We start from the raw sequence: 24,820 nt of genomic DNA on the forward strand, positions 1-24,820 counted from the left end.
CGGAGCACGAAGAAGGGAGCTGGATAGAAGCAGACTTAGATTGCTTTGGTCTTAGCTCTTTAGTCCCCTTCCCTCTTTTCCTCCCTCTGTTTGTCTCTGTCTCTCTCCTTCCTTCCTCTCTGGCTCTTTTCATTATTTCTTCCTTTGTACTATTAACTTTTGTCTACCTTTTTCTTCGGTAGTGGGGGGGTGGGGGGAGGTTCCTAGTGACATTTGACACCCGAAATGATACGTATGCTGCCATCTCACGTCTGAGCACCACCTGGGCCCCTGGGGGTGTCCACAGGGCATTAGCATATTGGTGACCCAAGTCATCGAAGGTATGCCAGTATGTGGAAGGAGGACCTCTTCATTTAAATAGCTGGGTGGACATGGGTTTCTCCTTCCTGTTGAAAGTCTACTATCTTCCTCCATTAAGCAAAATATAAAATTGGGTTCAGTGGATTTCTAACTATGCAGTTTATGTCTCCAAGGCCCTGCCTGTGGATGCCTGACTTCTGCATTCGTGTCTATGTAGGCAAAACAGAGGCATGACATCAGGTTTGAAGCATAATGACTTGGTTAAATTAGGTTAAAGGCCTCTATTTTCATCACTCTGTTTGTTTGTTTTTTGGTCTGTTTCTAAGTAGACCTATTCAAATAGCATCTCTTTCCCCCCTTCCCATAGTTAGGTCCTGCTTTGATACCACTAGCTTTAGAGATTTCTCATTGTCAAGCGAGCCTCAGAGAATAAGAGGACTTTTGAATTTGTCTTCCATAAGAATGCAAATTCAAAATACGCCTGCAAAAAGATTAAACGGAAGTTAGGGATGCTAAATATCCCATATTACAGGAACAAACCAGAGTTAAAAGAAAAAAAAAGGCAAACCATAGTTCAAATTTCCTGCCTGCAGGGCACGCTACTCCTTACATCCTCTTAAATTCCACAGGTAATATAATTTATATTAAATGGGACAGGTCCCAGCAGAAATTTGTACTGGCGCCAGGCAAAACAATTACTTTGATGTGCTCTTTTGAAAGCATTGTGGCTCCCAGGTACGGGGGTGACATGCAGACAAATGGTAGAAGAGATTTAGATGTGCTATCTGCTATTAAAATTATTAAATTGCTAACCTATAATCATTGACTAAAATGCACAAACAAAGCTAATCTATTTCTTTGGCTTTTTTAAAAAAATTAATCAACAGTGTGGAAGTCAGAAAAATTAAAGTCTGACAGTCTAATAGTTTGCTAAGCTGCAGTTTCCTAGAAAAGAAAGCAAACCCATCCTCCGCCAGCAGATGCGTTCAGAATGAAACCTTTTAAAGTAGATGGCAGGATATATATTGTAAAAGCAATTACAGTGGAATTCAGGTGGGGCCAAAGTACATCAAGATTACAGCTCTGCAACAAAAAGCCTTTTGCTGTTTTTTTGACCACGTTTCGTGAAGTCCTCAACCAACCCTGGAGTTGAGTTCCAAAAGTCTGTTTGTAAGTTGACTGTTTGGAAAGCAGAATGAACTTTCTTATTGGAATTATGACGGTCAGAAATAGGATCGTTTATTAAATATCCGTTAGATGCCGGGTAAGCCGGTGAAGATAAAGGCCCCTTCAAGGCAGGGACAAACACATGTCACATAATTCCAAGTGCCGCTGAAGATAAAGGCCCCTTCAAGGCAGGGACAAACACATGTCACATAATTCCAAGTGCCTTTGGGTTAGAAGACAGAGGCTGGGCTTGAGCGAAGAGAACACAGAACTATAGAGAGCGGAAAGAATACAGAGAAAGATGAAGGAAAGAAAGGAAGAAATTATGTGGAGAGGGGAAACTACAGAGATGAGTGGACAAGGTGTTACTGAGATGAGGCAAAGCACAGAGAAGATGTTGGAATGGGTGAGTAGGGAACTGCACAGAGTAGGAGACCCACTGAAGAGAAGAACCGCAATGTGCCTGTGAGGTACCCTGATTTGAGGGGAACAGCTCATGGCTCGTGCCAATAGCTCCCTGAGGGCAAAGAGAAAGCCCACGGAACAGATGTTTCAGTCAGACATGGGTAATCCCATGGGTAATCCCAAGTCTCAGGCAAATTCTTGGTGCACTTGATTGTCTCATTTGGCTTTTTTTTCCTCCACAAGGAGGGAATTTCATTTCCTCTAATGCTTACTCCTACTCTGTAGGTACCATTTTGGTCTGAATGTGTCTCCCCCAAAGTCACAGGTGTAATCTCAGCTCCCAGAGTGATGGTATGAGGAGACAGGACCTCTGGGGTTGATTGGGTCATGAATGGGATTGGTGCCTTTCTAGAAGAGGCTCCTGGGAGCTTGCTTTCCCTTTCCACCATGGAAAGACCCAACAAGATGTCTGCAACCTAGAAGAGGGACCTCACGAGACTGTGTCACCTCCCCGATCTTGGACCTCCTGGCCTCTAAAACTGTGAGAAACAACTTTCTGTTATTTAGAAGCTTCCCGGTCTGTAGTACAGTTTTATACCAGCACAAAGTGACAAAGGCAGGTATGGTATTAGTTTTTTTTTTTTTAATTTAAAAAAATATTTTATTTGCTTATTTGACAGACAAAGATCACAAGTAGGCAGAGAAGCAGGCAGAGAGAGAGGAGGGGAAATAGGCTCCCTGCTGAGCAGAGAGCCCAATGCGGGGCTCGATCCCAGGACCCTGAGACCATGACCTGAGACGAAGGCAGAGGCTTAACCCACTGAGCCACCCAGGCGCCCTGGTATTAGTTTTATTTAAAGGAGTAAAAACTGAGTAATTTAGTGGAAAGAGACAGTCAAGTTCCATTTGTACAGACTGGAAAGCGGCGGCCAAAGCTGACATGGGCTGCTAACATGGAACTTAGGTCACAGGAGTAGCTGATACCACCCAGGAGCGGTAGAAGGACTGGAAATTATGCTGGAAACCCAATTACATCATTACTATCCAGTGCAGCTGCTTAATCCCATGTCTACCACATCCCAGAACCACTCAGTCACAACAGGATTGTTACCTAGAAACATCCTTACTGGAAAAATTAAGCACTGGTCCAATAATTTCCCGTTAATAACCAATTTCCCTAAATGTTGGCTTGTGTGCCTCCTAAGTGGCCACTCCAACTTTCTGCTCCCTATCCCCGAATTACTGTCATTTACAAAGCGCTTCCCCAAGGAACAGACCTTCCAGATGCTTCCAAAGAGGGGCATGGACTCCTTTTGAAATTTCTCCATCATTCACCCCCTCACACTCATTTAATCGTGAATTATCTCCTAACTTCAGACAAATGCCGTGAGGCCTAGGACTCCCGGTATGGGACTCCACCAAAGTCCTTGTCCCTTTTTATTGAAGCTAACCATTCACGTGTTTGGTTTCCACTCATCCTCTGCTACAACGTCTGCCGCATTCGCCTTGGAACCAGATGCTAACCTTACTTTGGTCCAGGCACACGGTAGATGATCAGTAATTGTAAATGAAACCCAGTTTAACAAGGCACTGATTCCTAACGTTTGTAGCAAATATGACACTCCCTTTGATGCGGAGCCGATGGAATGACTATTAAGACCCCAAGAGTCAGTATCTAAACTAGTCATACCTTACAAGCATGGTTTTCTGCCCTCAAAGAACTTACAATCAAAGAATAAGAAAACAAAACTCTAAATTCTTGCACTGATACAACTTCATATTCATCACGATTTGTTATTTTTAACCTCTTCTGTCTTGATCTCCGATGTCCTTTTCTTCCCCCACCACCCCTAACGATGTCCCTGAACAGCGTTCTGTGAGCTGAACCGACTCACGGTCCAAATTCTAAGTGTTGGTGGTGGGCAAGACGATAGCGAGTTGCCTTCCTGTTCGAGTCTGGGTGCAAAAAACCACATGCCACTGAGAGTTCTGCTTAGCTTTTCCCTTCCAAAGCCACAGAGCCCGCTAATAAACACAAAAATGTATGCAAATGCTTATTAACGAATCTTGCTGGACTACTGCAAACCGAGTCTGTAGGAATCACCCTTCGAGGGCTCCTGTGAAATGGCAACAAATCCACAGGCCTGTAAGACACTATCACCAGAGACACTGACCACCCCCTCCCCAACCCCCTACCCCGTCCCCAGTGACCCCTCACAGTCCCCCTCGCCTCTCTGACAAGACATCCAGAGGAACTCCCCTCTGGCCATTGTTACATGCGACCTCATGGCAACTTCCCGACATGAGTTTAGCTGCAGGCTGATGTCTAAAAGTTCAGGCACTATAAAAACTGGTTTATTGGATGCAAAAGAGAATTAGGACTTCAAAGACTCTTACTCTGTCAAATTAAATTAACATATGGAACAGCAACTAAGCTATGATTGGTATTCATTGCATCAGCTCTTCGGTAGGGCTCTGGCTGGCTTTTAATGCAGCTCGTTCACTGTTTTAAGTGAGCTATTGCTGATGTATTCTGGTTACTTAGAAGAATACTTAATGATGTGGGAAATGCTCACAGTATATTGTGAAGTGTAAAGAGCCAAATACAAATTATATGTAAAGTATAATCCAGATTTTTTAAATAAGATAGGCTTTATATTATACTTAGTTAAAAAAAAAATTCTTCACTCTATATAAGAATTATACCAAAATACTAAGCAGACTTCCTCTGGATAGTAGGACTAAGGGAACAGTTTTGTTTTATTTCTTGTACTTCTATGAATTATTCAAAATTTTTAAAGAAGAGTGTATTACTTTAATAATCTGAAAAAAGAATATATGTTATTAAAGAAAATGGATTTTTAAGGGAAAATATGCCTTATGTAAGAAGAAAGGTATTGCAACAAATAGTATGCAAAATAGAGACAAGAATTTACAGGCACACTCTCGTGTGCTAGTTTCAGAATAAGTGTGGTCAAGTGCTTATGTGCCTGTGTGATACGGGCATATGTCCACGCATGGGACAGGTTTTGACATGAAGTATCTTATTTAACTTTTTGTTTATTCTTCTATCTATTCCTCAACCTGGAAAGCTGTAATAATAAGCAAAGGAACAGAATAGTAGAAAGATTTTTCTCTCTCTCTTTTTTTTTTCCTGGAAGATCAACCAGTTTTAAAATATAGTGGAATGTCACTAAGAAAGTTTGATAAAGATTTAAACAACATCAGGTAGGTTGAAGCCTCTGAAACAAACAATATTCAATCGTGTTTGTCTTACAAAGAGAGTAATTTCATTTGGTTTAACAGAATATGTCAATATCACTAACTATATACAATAAATATCCATTTTCGTATTTCTCCTTATTACCTTTTCATAGATGTCTGTATGTATTTGAGTATAAAGTCAATTTACTATGACCTACATCCCCTAAAATCAGAAAGCCCAACCTATAAGAGAAAGACATTAAGACATTCATTTCAGAGTCGGATATAAATGATTTTCATGCATCTGCAAGTTATTTTTTTAAAACGCTGTTTCACTCCACAAGCCACCTAAACGAAAGTTAATCTGGCTATAGCGTTGTACATACATGGGAAGCTTAAAAGATAGCTTCAAATTAGAAGGCGATTTAATACAAATATCAAAATGATTGTTTGAATCTATTAATGGCATCATTCAAACTCATCAGGCCAACTGACTGGGCGATCAGAACCATTCTGGGTGCACCTTGCTTTCTTTATCTGTAAAACCGCAATATTTCACCTGTTAAAATCGGCACTAAAAAATTGGTTCAAGAACAGTTGCTAGGGGATTGGGGGACAGGGGTGCCTAGTGCTGTTATCTTGATTCTGGACGCTTTCCACTGTAAGAAAAACAGGATATGTCCCAATCATATGTTGAAAGAGATTAACTGATAATTGTACAATGCCTGATATCAGAAGTAATTTCAAATGAACTGCTGTGCAACTTGCAATTGTTACAGGAGTTTATAATCTAGAAGCAGATCCAGTGACGGCAAGGCTTTGATCATTCAGCCGACTGCTTGAGCCAAAAGGCAGCATTGGGCGGAAGCCGTAAATCCGGACTCCAGGCCCAGCCTCTCAACCCATGAGTTCTACGATCTTGGAAAAAATCTCCCAAACCTCCCTAGATTGGGGTCCTCTGGAAGACAAAAGCTCATGATTCATCTGTCACGTGAAGTGGTGCTTTGCCAATTACTCCGCAAATGAAATGAATTATAATTACCATTCATGATAGTCACTTTGTGACACGTTTGGCTTGGTTATTTACTATTACCAGCAACTCTAACCCCTGCCTCCCCCAAATGAAACATTTCCGTTCCGTTTCCACGAGGAAATCAAGCGGCTCTAGACAACTACCCCGGAGGTAAATGGGTCAGTGTTGAGTTTTGTTCCATTCCAGCAACAAAAATGAACGTTATCTGTTATCTGCTAATTATCCACAGAAGCCCCGTATCTCACATAACCAAGAAGCCAGAAGACACGACCTAGCGAAGGGGGCAGATATTCCTGTGATTTAATCCATATTCATTTTCAAGATGAAGGAACACTGCCCTTGGAAGGCAAACAGCCTCTCCAGGCCCAGTGATGCAGTGTTTGACAGGGCTGTCAGAAACATTTTGCTAACATTTGACCTAAATAAATACTCGCTGTGACACCTCGAACCTTTTGCATTCGATCCCTTTTACAGTGGCTCCTCGAGTCAGGGACCATTGTTCTGCCTCCCCCAGACAATGTCTCAGCCTGCTTGACCTGCTCCTGGGACCACAGTCTTTCCAGCTTTCTCCAGAAGGTATTTCCCCAGAAGGTATTTTTCTCTCCTCAGATCATTTTACTGTGTGCTTCGGCATTTCTCCAAAATTTCCTCAATAAATAGCAATTTATATTGCTTCAAACTGTTGACTTAAAATAAAGCAATTAATAAAAAAAAGAAAAAAGAAAAAGAAAAATCCACCCTTCTCTTCATTCCCAGTGTGAGTTGACCCTGTATATATTAAACTTTACAGGTTTTGGGGGGGCACTACCTCAGTGAAGTGTCCCAAGTTTCAGGCTTTTTCACCAACAAAGCCACGAGTTCTAAATTGTGTGTTTTACAGAAAACATATAAATAAGTCTCAAATCAATATACAAAAACACATAAAGCGACTAAACAGAGGCATTATTTCCCGTGATACTTCAGGTCTTGGCACTTTTTTTCCCCCTTTAATTTTTTTTTTTTAAGGTTTTATTTTTATTTATTTGACCAAGAGACACACAGCGAGAGAGGGAACACAAGAAGAGGGAGTGGGAGACGGAGAAGCAGGCTTCCCACTGAGCAGAGAGCCTGATGCAGGGCTCGATCTCAGGAACGTGAGATCATGACCTGAGTTGAAGGCAGACGCTTAACCATCTGAGCCACCCAGAGGCCCCTTTTTTCCCTTTTAAATATATATATATCCTTAGGCTAATATTTATATTTATGAACAATGTATTCTCTCTTCCTTCTGGTATATCACACTTTGGCTTGCTTTCTTTTCTCTCTAATCATATACTACCTGGTTAATATGACCATCTCAGTCTACACGATTGAGATATAAAATTTGGGGTTAATACTGGTAAGTAGCACATTGCCATTTTCCATGGGAAAGCAATAAGGAAGTCAGGTTTCCATTAGGCCACACTGTGAGATTAATAATTAGATTCTGTGGCTTGAGCAGGTCAAAATCTTAGTTGTACCCGAGATGACCAATGAGACCAGAATACGGTTCTCTAACTTTCCTCTGAATGTAAAACATACCAGAACACCCAGTGCTCCGTCTTGTTCCCTCATTTGTGAGGCTGTCTTCTCCTACCATGCTACCTACTACTAAAAACAGATCTGGGCATCCAGAAGTCATTGAATTTTGTTCTTGCATTTGCGGAAAAGCATTTCCCCAGGCTACGTGATCAGCCATGATATACAAAAGAATATAAATGTGGGGGATTTTTTTTAGGGTCTCTTGGGGTGAAAAATCTTTTTAGGAAAGAGAATTTTTGAATCAGAAGGAGCTGAACTCAAATCCTATCTTCATCATTTATTAACAGTATCACCTTTAATGTTAAGTAAAATGTCTCATTTTTGTATAAAATGGAGATATTAGAACCTAGCTCAAGCTTCTTGAAGAGATCAGTTTTGAGGAATGTGCCTGGTACAGAATGTAGCACGTAACAGATGATCGATATTGTTGGTTTCCATTCCATGGTAAACAGACTACCATTGGCCTTAGCTAATTCATTATCAATTTTCCTTAAGAAACTGAGATTGACCCTTTATTTTTACAATTTATTTGAAAGGCAAAAAACATCATGGGATGATCCATATTGTGAACAAACATTTGAACTTGGCTTGAAAAATAGGAACCCAGTCTTATCTCTGCGTGGAGCCACAAAGACTGGCACACAGCTGGTTCTCAAAAAATAAATTAAAATAAAAAAAAAAAATCAATGCCACCAATTTTTATTATACTCGAAGCACAATTCTGTGTGCCTAACATAAAAGGCTGTTTTCTGATCTACTTTTGTGGATTTCAGATATAAGTACTTTGATTAGATTTTCAAGGACAAAGTAGGTTAGTAGTGGTGGCTTTTCTTTCTTAGGCATGTGTTTGTTTGTGTGTGTGCCTGTGTGTGTGTGTGACTCTTCACTCTGTTTGAAAAGTTCTGCTGGTGTCCTTGGAATAACAAGGACCTAAAAATAGGACTCAACAGGAATTGGTGGAGAATTTGTGAATTCGGTCATAAAGCTTCCATTGTCTCTGTTATCTGGTAAATGATTAACACCTGGCTCTCCAGGAGGGGGGGAAAAAGTGTGCCTGTATACACTTTCGCAAGTTTATTGTAAGTTTTGTGACATAAAGAATGTATATTAAACAATCTCAAATAATAATAAAATGTACACTACTCTATTTGTGCATTCCAAACATCTATGACTTCAGTTTGAAATGCTGTTTCTTGCAAAATTCACTCAGTTTTTATAATTCTATCATCAAATATAGTGTCATAAAATCAGACTATAAATGAATATTTGATTCCTTTTCCATTCAGCAAAGAAATGTCCATGTAATTAACAAATCAGTACAATGCCAACATAAACATGGGCTGATATTTTTGTTTACATTAATAAGTAAAACCAAAGTGAAACAAGTTGGAACTTCACTCATTCATCAATAATAGGAGTGACTTCTTTGCCGAATTGGATAAAAATTTTTGAACACTCAAGGAATATTTGCTCAAATTTTTTTGTGTTTTATTCACAATGTGAAGGCTATGGACACAACTCTCTTAAGTTTAACCTGCATTATTAAAATGTTCTTGATAACTTTTTTAAGTCTGAAAAACCACCAAAACAATATGTCAAGCCTTATTAGCAGCATTTGCCAAGTTCTGTGACATAAATGCTCCCAACCATGGTCGATCTCAGGCTACCCATGTGTCATCATTGAACACAGTGTTGGAAAGAGACACACAGTGGCACACATCATGTACTATTTTCTCCATACAGATCCAGGAAGCACATATAACCTCAAAGGCATCAATAGTAGTAAAATTCAGTAAAATAATTTGGAAATTATGAGTTTTGTGTGTTACCTTTTTTTTTTTTACATAATTTAAGTTTATACACTTCGATTTTTAATAATTGCTCCATTTAACAAAACTTTCTGAAATTTCTGAAAATTTAATAATCTGCTCCAAGTTGGCTCCTATACACCCCAAAATCTCCCTTAATAATCCTTGGGTTTATCTAGCTTTATCTGTAAACAGGTGAATTTAGTGAGTCTTTAGAAACAACTAGAGCTTCTGTTGCACAAATTGGGCTAATTTTATTCAGTTGCCTTTTCGAGAACAGGAAGCTATAAAATTGTTACTGTGGTGTCTGAGTACCCCACTCTGGGCATTTATTACATACAGTTCACTGAATTGGTCAGTTTCCTTTGACACAGTTGGTCCTTGACCAGTGGCTAATGCCAGGCTGCTTTGGGTACTAAGAGGAAAAGTTAATGCCATTTGTCTGATTCCTACCCGAATCGTGCACAAGATTTCAGTCTGAAATGCTCTGATCTCCGGCACTCAGCTGTGCTCTGAACTAGCAACAGATTCTACATAGCTTGATAACACCCTGGAAAGGAATCCTGGGGAGAAGAGCCTGACCATACCCAGGGGAGTGAGAACAAAATGAGTTCTCAGAATAGTAGTATGGGAAATGTTAAGCTATTTAATAACATAAGATCTAGTACTTTTGTAACAAAGGCTCATCATACACAAATTTAAGAGTGCAGTGAGCCTGTACTAGAGGATGTAGAAACTGATCATTACCGTCCTTTCCCTCTGAGAGGAAGCAATGACTGAAATGCTCCAAGGGGAGGGATTGCAATTCAGACAAATTATTTTCATGGTCAACACAGTACACGTGACCTTATTTGCTACTAGTAATTAGCAAAATAACCTAAACTGCATATACCAAATAGTCTAAAATAATGAAGTAATTATCCTATAAATCAGGGTTTCAGAAGACAAAATATTCAGATGGCTGAGACAAAAGGTTTCTCCCCTTGTTGGGTTTTATTATTTATTTATTATTTTATTGAAGTCCCCGCACAGCTGCCTCAGCATCTGACTTCATGGGAAGTAGAAAAATCCTAGTTTCAAGAAACTAGTCAAATAGGTGGCAAAAGTGTTGACAGAGAAAATGTGATAGTGCCATTGATGACAGAACTAGAAATACCCATATTCCTAAAATGGAGTCTGATATTCGTAAATTAAAAGGAAAACTATCCAAAGATCAAAGGTCTCCAAATCTCAGTATAAAAATAATGCAATCTGGAAAATAATCACTTTCTTCCTTAGCATGTAAAAATGAAAGGGTACAGACCATGGTCAAATATCTAGAATGTAGAGATATTCTAGAGCAGTAGGTTTTTCTTTAATAAGCTTTCAGAAACTTGGCCAGAACGTTTCCATTAAATTCCCTAGGACAGAATTTTTCTCACCCAAAGATAAACTTGACTCAACACCCATCCCCATCTTCCTCTACTCAAACTATCTGCAATTCAGAAAATATTTTGCGGTTATCCCAAGGCAGATCTGAAAGTGCCTATGTCCTGTGCTGATGAGGAGGAAAGCCAGTGAAGTAGTGGAGTGAGTTCTGAAGCAGGAGAATGTAGGATCTGAAGCCACTCTTGGGGTGTGGGGGGAGTTAAATATAGGTACTATAGAAAATAAATCAACACTGGAAAGGACATGCTCCCAAACATGTCATAAACTACAAGCTACGAAGTATAAGGATATTTGGAAACATTTGAATATTTGACTAAACCTTTATATTTTCATCTGTTTGGAAGCACTGGTTACAGTTGGACAAGGGGTACAACAGGAAGAACACAACCATTGCAGTTTGCAGGATGTGGTTGGAATCCAGCTCCATTACCCTCTAATACCATAACCTCCCCCAGTCCCAGCTTCCTTGCCTGTAAGATGGGAATAATTGTAGTGTGACCCTCTGAGGGTTGCCAGGAGGACTAAAGAAAATGGGAATCAAGTCCTTGATGTAGCTGTGTTCAACCTACATGGCCATCACTGGGATCATTGGAGATAAAAATGAAATTGAAGCCCTTAAAGGATGTCGAATATATCCAATAACTATGTGTGAAACATCAGAATATTAAGCAACATAGACGTTTAAAATCTCATGAAGCTTTCTTAATGGAAAAAAAAAAAATGACGCCTGGTTAGCAGGTTTTGGGGGCTGATAGAACAAGGCTCTGCAGGAAACACCAGCCGCTGCAGGTTTCCGCTGGGACCGGGAAGTTTCACTTTGCAAGAGGTGCAAAAGTCATTGAAAAGATCTGAGCACTGGTTCATGATTTACAATGGAGTGTACTGAACCGGTGATAACAAATAGCGTTAATCACAAAAACCCCAAAAACCAAAAAAAAAAAAAAAAACCACCCCAAAAACAACAACAAAAACACAACAACAACAACAAAAACACCTGAAACCTGAAAGAAAATTAATAAAACACTGTTGGGCTGAAGGGAAGATTTTCTACCCTAGTTGTGCTGGCCGTCCAACTTTCTCCCTGCCTGACCTCCAGGGTGTGTGTGTTTAAAAATGTACTGACACGGGGATCTTTGGCGACTATCATGCTCATCTTAGTTGGGAAAGAGCGTGGTATCACGCGTTACCCACAGGGCCCGAAGCTCACACTGAAGTGTCCCCACGGAACCACGTCACACCAGAATGACGATGAAGAATGGACATCAGCGGCTTGTGGAAACAAACCATTGTGTTATCCTTTCCTACGGACCAATCATTTATCTTTCTTCTGTAAGAGAAATGGATAACATCCTTCCTCACCCTCCCCATTGCTCTCCCTAACATCCCTTTTGAATTTAAAAACACTGATCTGCATTTTTCCTCAAAAACCAATCCGCCCTTGTCCTTTTCCCTGCCCCCCACCTCCCAAAGATGGACCATAAGAAGATGTATTGAAAATAAGTAACATATCTTTATTAGCATGCCTAAAAGACTACTTGTTCCCAAGGAAGATTTCCATTTAAGATAAGAATGTTTTCCTGAATCTTCTGGGACCCCTAAAATGAGGTAGATAACGCAACTGGCATGTTTTCTAGTTCTCCACGTCCATTTCTCTTCCTCAAACACTTGTGTTCTGCCACCGAAGAGAACTCTGAGAGCCCGATTTTTTAATTCTTTGCTCTTGCCGAGATCAGGCTTTGGCTCATCAATTCTATGGAGACGATCCCCACGAGGACCGAAGGCGCCCTGTGAAGTCTGACACTGATAAGACCGCTCAAGACATTCCGGGAGGGGCCGTCCCCCCAAGTCTGTTTCTTAACGTTCCGTGTTTGTTCCCACACACTCATTCACCACAACCACCAGATATTTTCAGTATTAAATGCCAGCGTGTCAGAAAGATCTCTCTAAATCAGATTCTTCATGCAGGGTTCCTCCAATGTTTAATCAATTAGAAAAACACAGACCTCCCCGCAGGCTGTGGAGCTACTGTAGATCCGCTTATAGGATCTTCGTAGGTCTGACAAAAGCCTGCAATTGGCCACTGACTTACAAGCATCAGCAAAGGTCAGGAGATCTGCTCTGAGAGACGGCCATGCTGCGCACACACAGAGAAATGTACATTCACAAAAAGAAAGGGAAGGAAAAGACCGAGAGGAAGAAGGGAAAAAAAAAAAAAACAAAATACAAACAAAAAAAAAAAACAGAAGAAGAGAGAGAAAGAAAGAAAGCAGGACACCTCTGACAACAGCAGCTTTGTGACCCCTCTGGTAATGCTACCCAGTTTTGTTTATCGTGAAAAGATCCCATTAATGCCTCAGCCCCATCAAACAGCAGACCAAGTCCATGAATGGCACCTATCAGAGCCCAGGGTAAATCCAATGATTAGAGGGAATTCGCCAAAGGGCCTTTGTAGCTGAGAAAAATGCCTACTCCAGTGAGGAATGCAGAAAATTCCTGGGAGCACAGGCCCTCCTTTGTTGGCAGTCTGGCGGTATTTTGGAGCAAATAAAGGGACAAAAATGGGATCTTAGATGCAATGAACATTTGAAGAAAATGTTTTTCAAAGACTTCCTTGAAACATTTCTTTTGGGAAAAAAAAAAAAAAAAAAAAACCCAACCCCCCCCCCCCCAAAAAAAAAAAGATTACTTGATAAAGATGAGCTACAGAATTTGGACCCAAACCACCATTTTATGGTATACTGCACCAACCTGGAGACTCTCCAAAGGAATAGAGTTTCAGTTAGCTCTCCTTTGTCCTGCTGAGTTTCCTGGTTAAACAGTAAGCCACAGTTAAAACTTTGCAGATAAGAAAATACACACATAGACACACGCACGTTCACTCACTCCCCTCAAATTTACTGACGGGATAAACTGAGTCTTAGCAACCCACAAAGGCATCGGGCAAGGAGAGGGGATAGCATCTAGCACTGAAATGAGGGGATTAACAAAACTCAGGCCAGAACAAAGCATAAAGAATATGCTGAGCTGTCACCGTTATCAAAACACGCAGACAACCAACCGGAAAGAAAATCTGCCAGGCCGACTCCATAGGAGGAAGAAGGGAAGTAATGGTGTAAGGCTCCTAGACACCCGGAAGTCTTGCTCTCATGTGTTCCGTACACAAGCGTAGTATTTGTATTTATTTACTAAAAGCCCCTAAGTGGGGGCACCTGGGTGGCTCAGCGGGTTAAAGCCTTTGCCTTGGGCTCGGGTCATGATCCCAGGGTCCTGGGATCGGGCCCCACATGGGGTCTCTGCTCGGCTGGGAGCCTGCTTCCCCCTCTCTCTCTCTGCCTGCCTCTCTGCCTACTTGTGATCTCTCTCTGTCAAATAAATAAATTAAATCTTTAAAAAAAAAAAAAAAAAAGCCCCTAAGTGAAGTACGGCAAGAAGGACATGCCTGATGCCATTTTTAACCACTCGGCGGCCTCGTCCACCGGAACATGCCAAAGCAATGTTAGGCTCACAAAACTTCTCCTAGTGCAGTTTTCCTGGGGAAAACAGAATCTTCCAGTTGCGTTTGTTGAAAAGCAGCCGACACGCTCGAAAAATGAATCAGAACTTGGAGGTGCACTGGTGTTTTAAACCTTAAACCTCAGGTAGTCGTCAGGAAGGCATTTGGGACATCTAAATTTCTCATTTTTCTAAAAAGGTAAACCACTCCCCCCCCCCACTCCTTCCTAAGGGCCAAACAATTTTAATGACTTTTCTGCACAATGTGCCCCTAAGTGTAATACCTTTCTTCATAAATCTTGTTATAGACTTATTTTATGTTCCATTTTAATGTTTGCTGAGTTGAGGGAGGAGCAAAGTAATAATCATGTAATTCTACTTGAAGGTTTTCCTCCCCTTTCTCGTGGGCTGAAATCTAATAAAATATTATTTATTTGCATCTTTGGACAGCTATTCACTAACATTTTCAAAAGTGCAGTAAAGTAGTTGCAAAGGTGGTGTCTTTATTGCTTTGCAAATGCTGTTCGTTTTATCATATGTTTTAAATGCCATTTTACTGGTACCAGTGGATTTACATTATAAAGCTGTAGTAGGATGCTATTTGGGATACACACAACAAACGCAAGCCTTTGCTTTGTGCTTCTCCGTACTTCTGTTTGCCCATGTAACCATATAAAACCATATAAGTCTCCCAGACTTCCCTTCGAAATAATTGAGCATACATAATTGTGGGTTTACTGCATCACTGTTTATGACCAACCTTGCCTTTTCTAAGAGTTACTCCAATAAGTCTCTACCTTGGGGTGTACGCCTATAAAGTTTATACATCTGTGCACCAAAAGGAGAGGTCAATTTTACTTTTGCATCATTAAATATACAGTTTTGCAAGCACTAATGAATACAATACTTTCTCAACATACCCGATGGCTTAAAAAACAATTGGCATACTTTCCTGATGCATTTTGCAAATTTCCTCCCGTGTCTGGACTGAAAAAAAGGCTTTATTATTAGAGTTCTTATGAATAAAGTGCTTAGTTCTGACAATGTAAAAAAAGATCCATTTGAGAGAAATGTCCAGAGCAGAAATAAATTTAAACACAGAACAAAATAAATGCTCTCAATGACCCTGATGCAGGATTCCCCATAAATGGAGTGTACCTCTCTACCACTGTAGAGTTCTCTGAAATCTAGCCAAATGCATCAGTCTTGGAAATATCTCCTAAAAGATAAGAATGAGCTTGGAAAATAGATCATCAAAGAAATATGCAGAGCCTATAAAATAAACCACACACACCACACACACAATTTTCATGTACCAGATCCTCTTTCACTAATCTAGCAGATGGCAGAAGTTTTTTAAAACTAAGTTTTTTGAACTGCAATCTGATTTTCTATTTAAAGCAGAATCCTCAGTGTGGTAAGAAATATATACAGGGGATATAATATAATCACCAGGGTCACATAACCGTGCTCATGTTAAGTTGGCCGTGGAAGAGAAGAAAAATTAGTAAGAATTGTGAATTCAAAAACGTAACACTAATTGTTAGGAGTATAAATTTTTACTCCTCTGTATCACTTCTTTAGAGTACCATCATCTTAAAAAGAGCATGAATTAAAAAACACCATGCAAGCTAGGTTCTAATTCAGCGAGGGACATTTTGGGGTACTCAGAGCAAAAACAAACCATGGTAAGCATCAGCCAGCCTGGACTCCAAAGAGAGCCTGAGAGTCAGACCTAAGTCTTGCTTTTTTCTCTCCCTCTTAAGAGACTCAAGCCATTCTAATATCTTCCCCTTTTAATTCCCATCCTCCAAAACCAGAGCAATTAAGCTTTTTGCCATTTAGTTGCTGAAAGCTTGAAACCACAGCTCTGATTTAGCTCTTTGTCACCAGGGACTTCAAGGCCAGGTAGAAACCATGAAAATAAAGGTCAAATTAAAGAACGTTCTGACCAGCCATCGCTCTGGAACCTTACGATGTTTGCTACAGAGGAACCTTGTGTACAAGGAGGTGGTTTCCAGAACACATTCTGTTCTGTCTCCATTTACAAACACTAACAGAAACCTCTAGGTGGACTCGAGGGGGGTAGTACCCCCTCTCCCCTCTGCCCCCCAACCTTTTATCATTTTAAACTGGAGCTCTCTGGAAGAAAAAGGCTTCCCTGTTGAAGATTAAAAAAACCATAACAAAAGAGGCTATTTGCTCTTTGGTTCTTTTCAAATGTATCTGTTTGGTCTGTAGGCTTACAAGGCTGGGTTCTGGAGTGCCTTGTCACAGCCGTTGTCATTGGGAGGCCAAGTGCCTTGCAGCTCGGCCATAACCCCACTGACTGTGAAGAGCCAGGAGATCTTAATATGAACAAAGTCGATTCTTGCTGCGGCCCCTGAGGTCCTCCTGTCCTAACGGCAATTAGAGAGCCTCGAGAGCTGAGCTGTAATTCCACCCCTCCGTCACGCAGGACCTTGTCTCCTCTTCTACAGGAAATGGGGGCTGAGTTAGTGGGGCATGACTATAATAGGAATCCGTGACTGTGGCGCAGGGTAGCCATCAGTATAAATCTGCCATAGACACCCTCAGAGAGGAAGAGGGACTTCCATACACTGCAGCCTTTACACTTTTTGATGCGGACACAGATTTATGGCACACGGGAAGCAGAGCGCCTTTGAGCCAAAGGGGCCCTGTGAATCAAGACCATTTTGTAAGTTTCCGCCTCTCGAAAGAGCCACACATTTATAATTGTGTTTGAAGTCAGCCCCTTTCCAGCCCCAGGAGGCAGCACCATTTGGTTGAAATAAAACGGAGGACTTTTCCCAACAGCTGGCCAGCTCCAGTTTAAGTTTTAACAACAGGATGAATGGATTGAGGACTGCTGAAGGGATCAAAAAGCCTTATGCCAGACTTTTGGAGACACACTTTCCCTGGCTACATGGTTTGCATGTATCAGATTCATTCAGGGATGATGAACTCTGCTTTGAAGAGTCCCCTTGCACTGCTCACCCAACACAGATGACTCTTTCACCAAGATCCTTAAAAATGATCCAACTGAGACCTTGAGGACATGTCTTGTTTCAGACAAGAGAAGAGAAAAAGGAGTCAACTAGGAGTAAATGAAACACCAGCCCAGAGTTGGTGTTAATTAATTAAAAACACAATTTCAAAGCATCCTTAATAGAAGACTTCCTCCGTGCAGCCAGTATCTGATTCAGGGAGTGACTCAAGCAATAAAATCACAGTTGGGACGACTCTCGTGGGGCCGGCAGGCCAAGTTCAATATTTTCCCTATGAGGCATGCCTGTACTATAAAAAGAATGTGATGTTTGAAAATGAGTGTCTCTGCTCTCTGTGTGCTGGCATTAAAAGCCTTCCCTAGCCCTCCTGCCACATTTCGAGAGTACAGTATGAATCACAATCATGTGGCGAGCCCCTCCTTGCCAAATTCTTTCCCACTGCTACCACGGTGCATTCCCTCGTAGGCTTCTGCCAGCAGCCTCTGTCCCCCGGCCAAGACCATCAGTGCGAGCATCGGCGGAGAGGCAAGCACTCCGCCCACGTTCACCGATGAGGAGGAGACGAGGACACACAGTATCCTAAAAACCCGTCATCGCTGAGCTGACTGAGCAGGCAGGAGGGCCAGAAGTCAGCTGAGAGACGAAGCCAAGAAGCGGACGCAGAAAGGACGGGACGCAGAGAAGAGCGACTGACACCGTCCAGAGTGCCGTCCCTGTGTCCAGCACGGGAGTAGCTTCTGTAACTCCATGCTCTCATGCAATACTTCTGAGAAAGGATCGCCGGTATTGGGGGTGAAGGAACGGAGAGCCACAGGTACTGGAGAAGTGGTTTGCTGTGTTACGCAGCGAAGGGCAGCTGAGCTCGGGCAGGAACTCGAGTTCTTGTCCCTGTTGCTTTCTTCTCTCTATCCTGCCTCCTCTGATTCTGAAGCTCAAGCTCAGAAAAGCCACAATCTGATGCTCTTCTTCTGCCTTGATCTTTTTAATAGTCAAGTCACTCTCTTAACTACCACTGTCCCCTAAGTGCACACAATGCCACTGTCAGCAGTACCTGTTTATTAAAATATTTGTCAGCCAGACTAACATCCACAGACCCAGCTTCCATAGCCATGACCACGGAACCCACCCCAGACCTGACGGGAGATCCCCGAATGCTGCTCCATGGTCATAAAGGGAGCTGGGAGAGTGCAGGGAGGGAAATATTATTGTAGTTCAACGTCATGAATCACTACTGATGGAACCACTCAAAGTTTATCCCCTACTTACATCTGCATTTCCTTTGTGTTCATTTATTGCTGTGGTTAACTACAGATTAATCGACTTGCCAGTTTTCTGGCTGAGTCTCCTGTAAGCAAGCCTAGCATTGTCTGGCCCCCATGAGGCAGAAATGGATCATGAAACCAGGAAGCTCCCTGGAGTTACGATGCTTGTTTATCCCAGTCTTCTAAGTGGCCTGTTAGGTATAAGGGTTTAGAATCAAAAGCAGCGTTGGAGGGGCTGAATTTCCATGTTCCACACTGAAAAGACAGCTTGTCCCAAAGGCTGGCAAGCTATGGATAGAAGGGGTGAGGAAAGGAGTGAAAGGATCAGGTCACATGCAAGAGTGCACAGAAAAAGCAATAAAGGGTCCTCTTAATCTCTGCCTAATGCAGGAAGGAGTTAGCCCTTTATGGAGTTCTGGTCTACCTGAAAGGCAGCATGGAGATGGGGGTGGGGGTTGTTGGTTTTCATGGCACATGTAGCTGGCTGAGTCAGTAGTATAAGACGGCAGCAAAATAAATAAATAGAACATAAAAGAAAGGAAGGAAGGGAGAAAGAGAGAGTGAGAAAGAAAGAAAGAAAAGAGAGGTTGATTTACATCTTAGGCAGTATTCTAGAAACATTATCTAAAATAATACTAGGTGCTGATCTCACTTTTCTTTGTATTCATCAAATCCCACGAATCTATTAATCAAAGATTAAGTAGGATTTTGAAAGGACTCAAAACAAAAACCTATCACTATATTCAGTCCATCATCCATTTAACAATCATACATTGTGCAGCTATTATGTCTCAGACACTGTGCTAACGGGTAGACATACAAAGATGCATAAAACACGGTCTCTGTCCTACCGGAGTTGAATACGGTGAGATAACACAATGCTCTAAGTGGTATACTTTAAAAATGGCCTGTACGTAGTAACCACTTGGTGGTGTAATAATTTTTGAGAGTTGGGCAACTCTCACCTTGCTTAGTGTTTTTGCTGATAAAGTTAGCCCAGGGGAATTTATCAGATTCTTTGTCAGTGAGGAACTCTGTGAGTTGGTGATGCTGTTGTATAGATCTATATTTGTGGCAGTGAAGGAAAAAGTAAAGTGGGTAAGAATTAGTGGGAAGACAGTCTGGGTAGTCTTCCATGCAGAAGGTGGAAGAGTCTTACAGAGTGATCCACCGTACACGTGGGGTTAGGGTGTAAAAAGAAATAGGGAGTCAAATATGGCAGCTCCGAAGCCAATCTTCCCTGCCTGGCTCCATCATTTACTCCTTAGCTGCTGAATTCTCTAGCAAACCCCTTCACCCATCGTGCCTTGGTTTCTTCACCAGTCAAACGGGGGTGACACCTGTATTACTGCATTGAGTATTATAAGAAATGAGATCATCCTTACAACATACCCGGTGTGTGTACTTTCCTAGGACCTAAACCACTTCAAAACTGAGATTTGCCAGCAATGAGCCACCTACCTCTTTGAAGTCATACCTGTATTCGTTCACCATTCTATAAAACTAGAATACTCTGTCCTATACCTTGTTGGCCTCGTGTACTGGGTTTTTAGTTAGCTTTCCTGGAGTGGAAACTCTCTACAGTATTCACCTGATTTTGTCTGTCTGTATAGTTACTAATTAGATATGTATTTATTACATATTTACAGTAACAGGTCACCTGGACATCTACAGGGTATCTCTGAGCACCCTTGATCCAGTGTCAAGATCACTCTGTTGGGAAAGAGAAGGAACAAACACCAGATAACACTGGTAACTGACAGTGCACTGAGGATATTGTGGGAATTGCAGAGAAAAGTCTTTTTCTTTTCTGGGACGTGAGGGGAAAAACCTGATGGTGTTACTCTGTTACTTACAACAATCAGTCTTATCAAATCCAAATGAAAGAAGTCTTAAATATGTTGTTGGATACTAGAGTTTATGCGACAAAGCAGTAAAGAAAACATCTAGGAGACTAAAATGGGCACAATTAATACTTCTTTTAAAAGATGCTTCCTATTTTGGATATTTTGGAATAGACCGGAGGACGGTGAAGTTAAAATCAAAAGTATAAAAAGACAAGCTATCAAGCTTATCATCCTTCTCACTAGTCCACACATGGAAGGCAGCTCACTGCTGGTAGAAAGAGCACAGGGTCGGAAGCCAAAGGACCTGAGTAGGAGCGCATCTCTAAAAAGCTCCCGAGTCATCTGTGTTGTAAGTTACATGAGATAATCTGATCAAATGCCTAGAGCACCGGAGGCATGCTCTGTGTATTGGTGAATGAATCAGTGAGTCAAAGGTGTAAGCCAAGTTTTACTAAAAGCTTTCTTTTTAAGAAAATATCTGTGCCTCCCTAACTGGCAAACTCCACCCTATGCCCCTACTCCACGAAGGAAAAGGGCATTAATAACCTCCTAGACACAAACTGCTATTTCTTGTAGTCTTTGTGAAGGTGTGTGTGTGTGCCTTTGTACGTGAGATAGATCAAGGGGAAACCCTAAAACCTAATGGGTGATCCAGGAGACACAGAATGCTTTGGGATCAAAGGCAAGGAAGGCATGATTAGAATAAGAAACCCAAAAGCTGTTTTGTTATTTTTTTTAAAGCTTACCTATAATAAGCTATGTTGACTATAGATCTTACTATCAAGGACCTAACGATCAGAATCCAAAGAATTTTTACTGTTTAATTAGTTTAACTGTAAAAGGTATGATCTGACTATGGTTCCCTAAGATTTTAAGAATTTCACAGATTCCAAGCATAAAATATTTTTTGTAATATTCCTCCATACGATGATTCATTGAAATATCAACTTGAAAAAGAAGAGTCAAGATAAGATTTTCGTGGCTTTCATAGAATGAGCCTCAGAGCAAGTCACACAACTTCCGTCTTTGAAATTCCGCACTGAAATAACATTGACTTGTACGGGGCCTGTTGTGTAATGAGCTCGTTATAGAAAAAGCATCACTTAAATTGCCAAATAAACAGAGTGAGGTAATTGGCCTTCTACAATTCTGGGCCACGAAGAACACACATTACTTTCTAAATGAGCTCAAAGTCACTAAAAATCCCAAGAATTTTATAATCCATCCTATAGTTCGAGAGAGTCTTGCTTACTTACTAAGGGGTGCTGGAGGAAGGTAAAGGATAAAGCAGGAAATGAGACGTGCAATAGACTGTGCCTTCAAACAGCCAGAGCGTGTTCAAGATAAGGCAGAGAGCGAGAGTGACCACTGCCAGGGCGCTCTTGGCTGGGAAACTGACAAGCTCTGTCTGGAAGTTTCTCTTGATTTCAACGGTACACCCGGGGTGGATTTTTGCCTTCCTCCCCAAACACCACTGTGTTGTCGTTTCCTCAAGGTCCCTCTCAGGAATCCACTGCAAGAATGATGGATCAAAAGAAGCTTCTCACCAGGAGGGGGAAGTAAGACTGTGGGCGCTAGAGAATCTTCAACCTCCGTGAACCCTCAGCTTGAGCCTGAGGACGGTCCGGTTTACATTCCACTCGGCAGCCTAACCTCCAAACACTGTGCACCCTTGATTGAGTCCATGAATGTTTTTAAAGAATGGTGACAGTAGAGGAAGAAAGCTAAGATACATAAGCCAAATTTCAGAAGACCGACCTTTTTATGTAGTAATTTACTTTTTTTTTTTTTAAAGGGACATTTCCATGGCATAGGTCTTTGATATCATCAAATCGAATTTTATTTTTATTTCTTTTTATTTCCGAAATATTTTATTTATTTATTTGCTTACTTGAGAGTGAGCAAGAACGTGCGCCTGCGGGGGAGGGCCCGAGGGGGACTGCGAGGGACAAGCGGATTCGGCGCTGAGCACGGATCCCCACGGGGGCCTCCATCTCCTGACGCTGAGATCATGACCTGAGCCGACACCAGGAGTCAGAGGCTCAGCCGACTGAGCCACCCAGGCGCCGCTCAAATCGAATTTTAAAATAATTTTGAAACGGTGCTTCTCAAGTTATAGCTATAAAAAAGTTCTCATATCATTGTTGTGATTATTGTCATTTGACCCAAGAAATGCGCGCGAGGTGTCCTGCCTTGAGATTATTTTTAAAAAGGAAATTGGGTTTGAGATACCTAGAGCGTGCTGTAAGGTGCATGAATGATCCCGTTGCCTCTAAGCAAACTATTTTCCAGCATGTTATTTATTCCCAGGGATTGCAAACATTCCAGATGACATCACCGGGACTGCTAGTGCACAAGAAAATAAGCAAATGAGACACACATTGGCTCATGTGGCAAATCACTGGGTTTGCCAAATGGAAAAGAACAAAAACGGGGAGGGAAAACATTTTGTTTTCAATCTACAAGGATATTAATAAAACTCAAACCCAGCATTCTGTGGCTACATTTCCCAGGAAGAAGAGTCTCTTCTGGCCAAAAGAACATAACAACAAACTTTTGTATCTAGAAGGATGTATCTCGTGGTGTCATTTAAAACCCCACTATTTATCACAACTAGGGCTGGAAACATGTTTCTCTGAAACTTGGACACAAAGAATAGACACAAAGAATTATTTTAGGTAGAATTTGTCGAGGACAAATTCTACCTAAAATAATCTGTAGTTCAGGGTAAATCAGTCCAGTGAGGGTAATTTGACCCATTATATGTCACAGCCTAAAATCGAGAGCTTCTCTAGATAAAATTCTAAAGAAGAAATAAACAGCAAGTCATCGCTGATTATAGTGCCAAAAAGGATGAAGTAAGAGAATATAAAAATTTCTTTAAAAAAAGGGAAGACTTCCTATGCAAATGTAATTTATAGACACCAGAGAGAAATGGAAAAAAGCAAACTGCCTATTGTTGATCACCAGTTAAAAGTAGAATCATTTGGAAGGTTTATTACGATTTAAAATTTGTTGGACACTATCGTAAAACAATTCCAGTTTGGAAATCATCAGTGATTAACAACATGAATTAACACTTACAAAGCACTTACTATGTTCCAGGCACAGCCTTGTATATCATTAACTCATTTAATGTTCTCAACAGCCCAGGACATTAACACAGTGATCCCCAGACTGGTCTCATTCTGGAGCTGAGGCAGCTCAGGCCCAGAGAGATTAAGAGCTTGTCCAAAATCACACAGGTACTGAGTATTCGCACCTGTTAATTTAGATGAGGCTAACTAACAAAAATTTAAAGATACTAATAAATACGGAGAATCTGAAAGCATAACTCCATGAGAACATGAAAAACTGTGAAAGCGAAGTTTCAATTAATAAAGTCATAATGCCACACTTATTGGGACCTCTTACTGGGAGGCTGCAAATTACTTGCACAAATGCACGACCTTCCTTAGAGATAAAGGCCAACAAATAAAGTGTAAAATTTGCCCTTGACAGCAAAGGAAGACACACAGGTGCGCTGATATTGATCAGTCACTATCAGCTGAGCAGCCACAGTTTGGTAAACACGTTCCTTTTTCCCAAGGGCCACTGGGCCTGCATTCATGGGAAAGCATCACACGAAATTATTTTTCCAGTTTTTAACCCCTCCTTGAATTGTCCCGTTTAAAGGATATGTGCCTACGAGAAAAACCACTGTTGCCTTGATTTGCAGAGTAGTTGGAAAGCAAGACTGCTTATCGTAAACCGTGCCTCTCTCTGGAAACGTTTAGAATTGTCTCAGCAATCATGCGGTCCAGCCTTTCATGTCCAGGGGAGAAAGCTCCAAGCCAAGGAGATGTAAGGCACAGGTAAGTATTAGCCTTAAGAGGGAAGCTGCACAGAGCCCGGGGAACAAGAGCGTGGGAGCGCTTCTGTGCTGAGGGACCTGGCGAGGTGTTTTACTTTTTTAAGCCTCAGTATTCTCATCACAAAAGGGGGAAATGCAAGGTTGCTGCGGATAACAAATGAAGTAACAAATAGGGAGCACATGGCACATTCTCTGAGCCCCAGGAAGGGCTCCATCAGTGGTCATTGCTCCTGTTTCATTCCCTTGACTCAGTGACTCGTGAGTGGGTAGTGTCCCAACTGGATGTCAAGCACCTTTGGAACCGGCGTTGTTACAGGCTGCTTCCTTATTCCTTGCATCCAACCTGGGTCTACCGAGGGAAGATCCCATCTCATTGGTTGTTTTCCCCAAACATAGTAGTATCCACCCCCTGCCACCTCCTCTTTTACCCTAGAATAATCCTTTAGCCTTTTC

The 24,820-nt window shown here is 41.4% G+C and overlaps 1 protein-coding gene across 1 annotated transcript in view; it reads right to left on the reverse strand.

The window, feature by feature from the left end:
* Positions 1–694: 694 nt before the first annotated feature.
* Positions 695–24,820, reverse strand: part of LOC111142359 (high mobility group AT-hook 2) — an 80,287-nt gene continuing 56,161 nt past the window's right edge. Inside the window, exon 4 of the mRNA XM_022495386.1 lies at positions 695–781. Within this exon, the coding sequence (XP_022351094.1) occupies positions 695–781 (87 nt within the window). The remainder of the gene's footprint in view (positions 782–24,820) is intronic.

This window comes from Enhydra lutris, unplaced genomic scaffold (assembly GCF_002288905.1).
Source record: "Enhydra lutris kenyoni isolate GAN:26980312 unplaced genomic scaffold, ASM228890v2 scaffoldscaffold7, whole genome shotgun sequence".
NCBI lineage: Eukaryota > Metazoa > Chordata > Mammalia > Carnivora > Mustelidae > Enhydra > Enhydra lutris.